The 9,374-nt window shown below is 45.3% G+C and overlaps 1 protein-coding gene across 1 annotated transcript in view; it reads right to left on the reverse strand.

Moving 5' to 3' along the window:
• Positions 1-8,577, reverse strand: part of ZFYVE1 (zinc finger FYVE-type containing 1) — a 50,638-nt gene extending 42,061 nt beyond the window's left edge. The window contains exons 1-2 of the mRNA XM_039219949.1: positions 8,371-8,577; positions 6,071-6,990 (exon numbers count right to left, since the gene is read on the reverse strand). Of these exons, the coding sequence (XP_039075880.1) occupies positions 6,071-6,553 (483 nt within the window). The 5' untranslated portion in view covers positions 6,554-6,990; positions 8,371-8,577. The remainder of the gene's footprint in view (positions 1-6,070; positions 6,991-8,370) is intronic.
• Between the last annotated feature and the right edge of the window lie 797 nt (positions 8,578-9,374).

The raw sequence follows: 9,374 nt of genomic DNA on the forward strand, positions 1-9,374 counted from the left end.
TACCAACACCCTGGCCTCTACCCATTCGCCAGTGGCACAAGCTCCAGTCGTGACAACCTAGGATGTCTCTCAACATTGCCAAATGACCGTGGGGAGAGCAAAATCACTCCTGGTTGAGAACCGCTGTGTTAAATAATACCAAGTGAGACTAATATAACTCTTCGTTGCACGAACTGGGTTCTGAAAGACTTCGTTTTATCAAATCAATAAAATCTAGGGTACTAAGCAGGTGTGATCTGCACAAACCAAATGCCAAGGAATCCCCGAGGAGGGTTCTCTCATTCCTCACCCTCCACTCTGTAACAGTATTCCTGTTTTATATCCAAACTTAGTCCCAAATCCATCAATGTCTTTTTTTAAATACCAGTTTATTAAAGGATATGATAAAAGATGCAAATCAAAGCCACATGGAGCAATGCATAGGGGAAGGAATGAGGAAAACACAAGGAGCCTTCATGCCCTCCCTCTCCATTTATACAACTCTCCCCAATGCCCAAGTGTTCACCACCCCAAAAGCTCTCACTGTCCCTTTCCATCTCTCCAGTGTCAATGGTGACACCAAATCGCAGCCACCTCTCGCCTCATCTTCTGCAAGGGGTCTCCCTGCTTTTCCTCTTGCCCCCTATAGGCATTACAATGTAGTCTTCACAGGGAAGCCATTTCTTGAAAACTTCTACCAGGCCATGTGACTTTCTACCAGAAAGCAGTCTGGTGCTTCCCATCACTGGTAACAACCACACTTTCTTCTATGGCCTGCAAGGCCCTACATGATGTGGGACCTGTTCCCTTACACCCTCTGCCAGCTCCCTCCACCCACAGGGACAGCCTTCCTATACCACAAACATGACATACACCTTCTTTTTGTTCCCTTGCCCTCTGTCCAGAGAGCTATTTCCCCAGGTAGTATTATCTATCAGATCTTTGCTTAAAAGTAACCTCTACAATAAAGGCTTACCTGACCATCCTACCCAAGTAGCTTCCAAGTCACTCTCGCTTAATAATACTACATCTGAGGGGTGCCTGGATGGCTCAGTCGGTTAAGCACCAGATTCTTGGTTTTGGAGCAGATCATAATCTCACAGTTTCATAAGTTCAGGCCCTGCAACAGGCTCTGCTCTGGCAGCACAGAGCCTGCCTGGGATTCTCAGTCTCCTCTCTCTCTCTTCCCTTCCCCCACTCATGCTATCTCTGCCTCTATAAAAATAGATACATAAATTTTATTTATTTTTTAAGTTTATTTTCAGAGAGAGAGACAGTGTGAGCAGGGGAGGGGTGGGGGGGAGACAGGGAGAGTCCCAAGCAGGTCCTGCACTGTCAGCGCAGAGCCTGACATGGGGCTTGATCTCACAAACCGTAAGATCATGACCTGGGCCGAAATCAAGAATTGGTTGTGTCACCCAGATACCCCGATAAATAAAAAATGTCAAAGATAACAATATTAATAACACACCTGAGCCACCTTTTTACATGTTTTACACGTGTGAACCCTGCCTTCCCCACATAAATGGTATGTCTATGAAAGCATGGACCGAATCTGATTAGCCATGCTTCCCTGAAACCTAGAAAGTGCCTGCCACATAATACATGCTCAATAAACGTGAAGAATTAATGAATGCTTTTGGCTCACAGACTAAATGTTATCTATTTAAAAGCCAAAAATGAATTCTTGCTTCTGAGACCAAAAGTCAGTCTCTCCTCAAATTTACCAGCATAGTGGGGCGCCTGGGTGGCTTAGTCAGTTGAGCGTCCGACTTTCGCTTAGGTCATGATCTCGCGGTTCGTGGGTTTGAGCCCCGCGTCGGGCTCTGTGCTGACTACCAGCTCAGAGCCTGGAGCCTATTTCAGAGTCTGTGTCTCCCTCTCTCTCTGACCCTTGCCTGCTCATGCTGTCTCTCTCTCTCCTAGAAATAAAAAAAAAAAAAAAAAAAAATTTACCAGTATAGTACACATGCAAATGACAAGGTAATGATAAAATACTCCTTCCTACAAGGAACTTTATTGTTTCTAAAAGGAACTTTCAGGTTTTCCAAAAGAAACTGAATAATACTCAAACCACAAGCAACAAACCTTAGGGGACTTGAGGCCATAGAATTTGAGGAAACCACACATAAGTTACAGCCTACAAGCTTCTAAAATAATTCCTATGTGCTAAACTGAAAATGGTCAAAACCCACAAATGCCAGAAACATAAAATGAAAAACAAAGACGGGACCTAACTCATAGAATCCTTACTACGGTGAGTAAACAGTTCTTCAATAACACTGTCTTACATTTATATCAAGCTCTAATTCATTTGTTCCTCACAGCACCTCTAAGGAATTGATGAGTCAATGCTACTGGCCATATAAAGCCTCATCAAAAAGCTTAACTGACTTGGTCAGAGACAACAGGAGTGTCAGAGTTAGAGCAAGGATTTTAGAGACAGACGCCTATGTTCAAATCTCCTGACACTTCCTGTAACTAGATCCTGGCAAGTTACTTCATCTCTGTGCTTCAGTGTCCTCACCTATAAATCCCAACGCTAGAGATGAAATGTTTGTGTCCTCCCAAAATTCATGTTGAAATCTAACCCCAAATTTGATGGTATCAGACGGTGGGGCTTTGGGGAGGTGATCAGGTCATGAAGTGGAGTCCCCCTAAGTAAGATTAGTGCCCTTATTAAAGAGATTCTAGAATTCCCTTCTACCATCTGTTGACACAGAGAAGATGGCTGTCTGTGAATCAGGAAGCTCGTCATCACCAGACACCAAATCTGCGGCCGGCATCTTGATCTTGGACTTCCCAGCCTCCAGAACTCCAAGAAATAAACTTCTGTTGTCTACGTGCTACCCCATGGAATATAATATAGAGGCATATGGTATTTTATCACATATAGCAGCCAAACTGACCACTACTCACTTCATAGGGCATGGTAGGCTGAAACTGCAGCCCCTATTCAAAGATACCCACATCTTAATCCCTGAAACCTGTGAATACGTCGATTTATGTGGCAAAAGGAACTTTAACGATATGACTGAATTAGAAACCTCAGGAAGAATGATGCTAGATTATCCAAGTGGGCCCAACATAATCAAAGTGTCTTTGTAAGAGGGAGGCAAGAGGGTCACAGACCCAGAAGGAGATATGACAACAGCAGACAGACAGAGAGAGGGGCTGGAAGATGGAACACGTCTGTCTTTGAAGCCACATGACGGGGCCATAAGCCAAAGAATATAGGAAGCCTCCTGAAGCTAGAAAAGACCAGGAAATACTCTCCTAAAGTCCCACAAGAAACACAGCTACACAGACCCATTTTATGACTTCTGACCTCCAAACTAGAAGAAAATAAATTCGTGTTTTAAGCCACTAAGTGTGTGGAAATTTGCTACAGCAGCAATAAGAAACTAATACATAGTTATAAACAGGATTAAATGAGCTCATGCACGTAAAGTGCTAAGAACAGTTCCAAACAGCCAGAGTCAGAGCTCTTTGCATTTAAGCTCTCAGGAGTCAAGAACAGAGCCCAGGGGACTCACTGAAGGACTTCAGAGGCTAAGAAAGCGAGGTTAGGAAATTCGGTAATATCTATCTAAATTTAAAAGTCATACATCACTTGACAAAGAGATTCCATTTCTAAAAAGATTCACACGGATGTTCAACATACCCTTGGTTTGTAATTACTCAAATATCCACTAGGAAATCCACTCAGCAACATAGTAGGCAGCCTTTAAATAATGAGGTAGACCTCAGCGTACTTACAAGATGTACTGATATACCTGCAAGATGTATCCTCTAATGAAAAACAATAAAAAGCTCGATGACAGAATAATAAGTATATTAGGTTCCATCTCTGTTTAAAATAAAAGCGATACATTCATATGTTCATAAGGACATCTCAAAAACTTCTAGAAGGGCATGTAGTTCACTGTTCATGGTGGTTGTTCCAGAAAGGAAACTAAGGGGATGGAACAGGAGGGGAAAACTCTTGCCGTCATATGCCTTTTTGTGTTATTTTTGGTTTTAACTACGGATGTGCAAGATACCCATTTTTTAGAAACTGAAGTGGAGATGTGACATGACCAACCTATCAGCAAGTATTTACGCACAGACAACGTGCCTCCCATTGTACATGATATAGGGCATAGGGCCCGGTCCTGCTCTCCAGGAGCTCACATTCTGGCTGAATTTATAATCTAGATTTGCATTAGACAATCAACTAATTTGGGATGATTTTGGGGACGTTCACCTAAGAAAACAGAACCACACATTCTCTCAAAGTATTTTTCCACTTGTGACTCAAAGAACAAATCACCATCTAAAAAAAATAAATTCTGTGTCTAATCTATTAGTCCCGCCAGGGCTGCTTGAAACCGTTAAGTCTTGGGAAGTGGTGAGTGTTGAAGAAGGAAGGAAAAGCAGGAGAAATCTTTACTAAAACACAATTACATACGTTACCCCAAGCTGCAAGAAAAAAGGTGGACAAATATCTCTGGGTAGTTGGATTTGTCTTCTTCATTACATTTTCCTAATTCTCTACTAAGGAACATGTATCAATGCCACAAAAAGAAAAAAAAATACACATCCTCCTCTCCTCAAAAAATATTCTTTTTGGCATCAACACAGTAATCATGACGGTTACTGGTTCATCCCAAGTCTTCCTCTCATCTTACAAAAGCAACGGCAAGCCAAAGAACGACCTTCCAAAGGCTGAACTGGTGGCAAAACCAACAAGAATCATCCAAGTCCAAGTGTTCCATTTATAAAATATTTAGTCCACACTGTTACCCAATTAGAGCATAACCATAATGAAGACATTATTGCTAACAAGGGAGGCAGAATGGGATCTGGGTCACTCTTCCATAACTCCATTAGTTCCCCTCAGTCCATAAAGAAGTCTGTGTTAGCAAAGTATTTAGCTGACAATGGAATCATGATGTAATGCATTTCCATAATCTTACCAAGGAGGAAAAAGACAGAGCTGAAAAATGTTCAGAGGGAAACTGGAAAGTTGTCAAACAGAAACTCATGTAGGTTCTCTCCAATCTGGGGACCTGAGGACACATCACTACAAGAAGTATGGAGTCGACGTACCACAAATACCCCATGACGCTGACAAAAACGACGAACTGGTCCTGGCCACTGCGTGCCAGGCCCTGTGATAGGGGCCCTTCCATTTCCATTCCTTAATCTCTTTGCATCTTCTCAACTGCTACTGTGAAGTACAAGTGAAACTGAGGCACGAAGCTGCAATAACTCTCCATGGTTACACAGCCACTGAGTGGTGACGCTCGGATGGAAGTCTAGCAGGCTTCACTCAAAAGTACGGACATCACACTGCCTCGCCTGGAAAGTATAAACGTTATACGCCCCCTTCCCGAGTCACCCCTGACTGTGACTCACCACCATTTCCCCAGCTTGCTCCTATCACACACTACCCCCACCCCAACTTGGAATCAAATCAAATATGCTCCAGTCCTTCTGTGATGGCAAGTGCCCTCGCTGGCTTTTCCTGATCAGTCTATACATGAAGAGGCCATCTGGACAGAATACTCTCCTTATCAGAGGCCACTTTTTGAAGACCCGCCTCTCTAAATGGAGATAGCAAGTTTTTGCGACTTACTGCCTTGCACTCCCAGGGGACCGCTGTCTCTTGCCCTGCACACGCAGCCCCTCATCATTCGCATTTATTCACAACTTGCCAAGTGCTCTCATTCAGAGAGCCGATCTAAGGAAGGTCTTCCTCATAATCACCCTAATAACAATAACAGTAACAGCTACCATATTCTGAGCGTTTATTATGCAACAGGCTTAACAAACACAGTGCCATTTCATCCTCACACCAACCCAAAGCAGGCACTGTCTCCAATTCACAGACAAGAAAACTAAGGCTCTGAGTAAAAGTAACTCAGCCCAAGGTGACACAACCGGTAAGTAACTCAAAGTGACGCCATGCCATTTGAGGCTTTCAGGGTCTCCCCCTTTAATGATTAAAAGGTGAGCTCTACTTGGACTTCCCTTTCGAGAGCTGCCTTCCCACAAGATATCTGCCCCACGACCACAGGAATCCCATGGGCTTCACCCGCAGGCTTACCTGAATTTCTTCATTTTCATCTACTAGGAGGAAACTCACAACCTTCTCGGTCATCTTCTTCCTCCTGGTCTCCTCATCCAGCTCTTCTTCTTCCGATAACCCCTGGACCTTAGCGACATGGTACACAGTAACGGGGTGTCTCCTTTTATTACCCCCAGAATGAGTCCTCTTCTGGCACTCCAGGCACAAGTTGATTTTACAGGTCTGGCACCTCACGGCCGCCCTCTGCCTCACACCTGGTGAATGCCCATTGGGGCCCTTGCAGGGATCGCAGTAAGGGATGTGGCCAGGCTTGAGTCTTATCCGCTCGTGGTTCCGCAGGCGCTCCTGCCGATGGAGCTCCTCCTCGCAGCGGAGACACTGCAGGCTACAGCACTCGTCACACTCAAAGACCGCCTCATCAGCCCCGCTGCAGGCGTAACTTTCCTGGCACATCAGCCCCGGATTCAGGCCCTTCTCTGATGGGCAAGTCTGGGCACTCATACTCGGATCGGTAAGGAAATCACCCACAATGTCACAGTCACTGGGCTTTCCCCAGGAGTAAAGACCAAGGCTTTGAGTCTGAAGCCTGCACAGAACTTTCACAGGGTTCTGCACACCTTTAAAAAAAAAAATCTTCAGGGTCCTATAAGAATTCTTCACACGCTCACTGTATCAGCAGCAAAAAGCTGATTTGGTTTGATGGTTTTATCCTGTTTTATGGTTTTATTGTTTGATGGTTTTATCCTCTGTAAAGTGCAAGCAAAGTTGTGGTCAAATGAACCTGAAAGGATCTCTTATGGCTATCTGAGAGAGATCAGATGAGTTCAATGAGGTGGGCTCATCGGTTGGGCCTCGGGCCACAAGGGTTTGGTAGTGACAGAGAGTGGTCAGGAGCTTTGCAATATAATCCAACCTCAAGTCGATATTTCAGGGGATACCTAGAATAGAGGAAGGAAAAGGATTTCACTAATCTAAAAACAGAAGTGCATCCAAAAAACAAAAAAACAATTGTGATCAAATAAGAAGCCAAAACTCCTACGAGAAATCTCATTCTCGCCTGGAACACTTATACGGGCTCATTCTGATCCTAGAAATTTCATCTCAAAACCACAGGCAACGCTCCCCCTTTGGAAAACAGCCACTATCCCCAGGCCCAAGGCACTTCCGAGACTTTGCCGCTTTAATTCACAGACTGAAATCCTCTGTTCGTCCAGTTATTAAATTCAGAATCAACATCATTAAGCACAAAGTTCTTGGAGGGACAACCCTCTGCAGTGTCCCAACCTGCAGCACACAGTCCTGAGGTGAGTAAAGAGGCCTGTAAAAAGCTAAAGAAATGATAACGGAGACTTTGGCTCCATCAATGTCTTTGGCAGATCTAGTTAGGTTGTTTCAACTCTAGATAGATGTCTATTGAGGACCGTAAGCCTGGACACAAAAGTCACCATGTCATATTTAAAAACACTAAAACACAATTATTGTACTTCCCTTTGTCCCTTCTCTAACTGCAAAAAAAAAAAAAAAAAAAAAGGGAGCAACAGGAGACAGAATGCCTCCTCTACCGGCCACTGCAAAGCCAGGCCTGCAGTGAGTTAAAACAAATAATTTTTCTCTTTGTCACTCAAAAACTAACTTAAAAATAACTTCGAAAAGAAAAAAGAAGAAGAAAGGATAACTGGGGCAGGGAAGAGGCTTTTGTCACTTCCACAATTACATTCTAAAGCCCCCTTTAGCCTTGACCTCCATTCTAATGCACCAGCGAAACGTAAAGCTCTCTCCTTAAAAATATTCACTCCACCCTCTAGTAATCAATCTATCAATCTTATTTTTAGATAAACAAGGAAGGAGAAGAGAGTGACTAGGAGACATTATTTACACCCTAACGTTAGGCAGAGCCAACCAGCTCCCACAACGGAAACAAATATCAAAATCTGTCAGAGAAATTTAGAGAAATATAAAATCAACCTTCAAAAGAACACCTCACCGCCGGACCAGCCGGCCAAGCAAACAATCTGCCCACTCGGGCCCCCACCTCGACACCTCTCTCGAGCGGGGGATTCCTCACCCTTCCTTCCTCCTGGGCAACACCACCACAACCCGAGGGGCAGGAGCAGAGTCTAAACAAAGAAGGTCCCCCAAAATCCCCCTTCCACGCTAGCAGAGGCCAGAGCCGAATCCATTGTTTATACCCCCCCCCCCCCCCCCCCCCCGCCCCCGCCCCCCCCCCCCCCCCGGGGGCAGCCGGAGCTCCGGACTATCGTTCACCCGGCGCAGGGCCGTGCCCTTCCCTCCCCGCCGCGCCTGCCCGGGGATCCCACCACGGAACAGTTCGGCAGCGGCGAGGCGGCGTCGGGGGACCGCGGTACGCCGGCGGGGGCTGTTCCTCAGGGCACCGGTGGATCCATCCTCATCTCCATCTCCGCCCCCCTCCTCCTTCGCTGCCTCCCGGGCTTCCTCCTCTCCTGTTGTCAGTTGGGATCAGCTGATCGGAGTGAACTTCTCCCAGCTCCGACTAACAGGAAGGCGTGAGCAGTGCAGCCCAGGGAGGGACGAACGGGAGGGGGAGGAGTCCGAGGCCGGCGAGGGCGGAGAAGGGCGCGCACAGCTTTCTGGGAAGCGTAGTTCCGCGGACGTGTGTCCTCCCCCACGTCCCGGAAGAGAAGGCTCTGAATGACTACAACTCCCAATACCAAACAGATTGCTCTTGTGAGGAGGCGGTGAAGACAGGCCGTCGAGCATTTCGGGACTTGGAGTTTTTGCATTGACTGCGGTGTTCGAAGGTTTCAGCGCGTTGTTTTGCGTAGTGGCCTGAGAAAGAACGGCGCTAAATTAGATGACTGATGTAATGTGTTGTATAGTTGAGGCAAACAATTCGATCTCAAGTAACCTGTGTTGTACACCATTCCTTCAAAAACGTGTAAAAACAAGCAGTCGCCTCTTACCTAATTTCACCTTGCACAAATGAGAAGACCGGAAAGAATTGATAAAAGAATATAAGTACTCTTGGAGTTTTGTTTTCCCTGTATGAGTATTCTTCAAGCCAAATATTATTTATTTTTCTTACCTTTTACTCTTTTTTTTTGACGTTTTCTTACATAGTTTTAGAACTTCTGAATTTTATATCATCTTTAAGCCAGACAGGGTACATTTTCAGACAAGCTTTGCGGACTACAGTGCAGGCTAATGGTTAACATTGTTATGTGGCTTTTATAGAAAGCCATATATTTGTTTAGTACTTTCACTTTTGGGTTTGTTTGTTTCTTTCTCCCCCGCCCCCCTCCCCCCACCCCCCCAGCCCCGTTTGTTTCTTGGAACAACACTG

Source organism: Hyaena hyaena, unplaced genomic scaffold, assembly GCF_003009895.1.
Source record: "Hyaena hyaena isolate Hyena2069 unplaced genomic scaffold, ASM300989v1 scaffold_851, whole genome shotgun sequence".
NCBI lineage: Eukaryota > Metazoa > Chordata > Mammalia > Carnivora > Hyaenidae > Hyaena > Hyaena hyaena.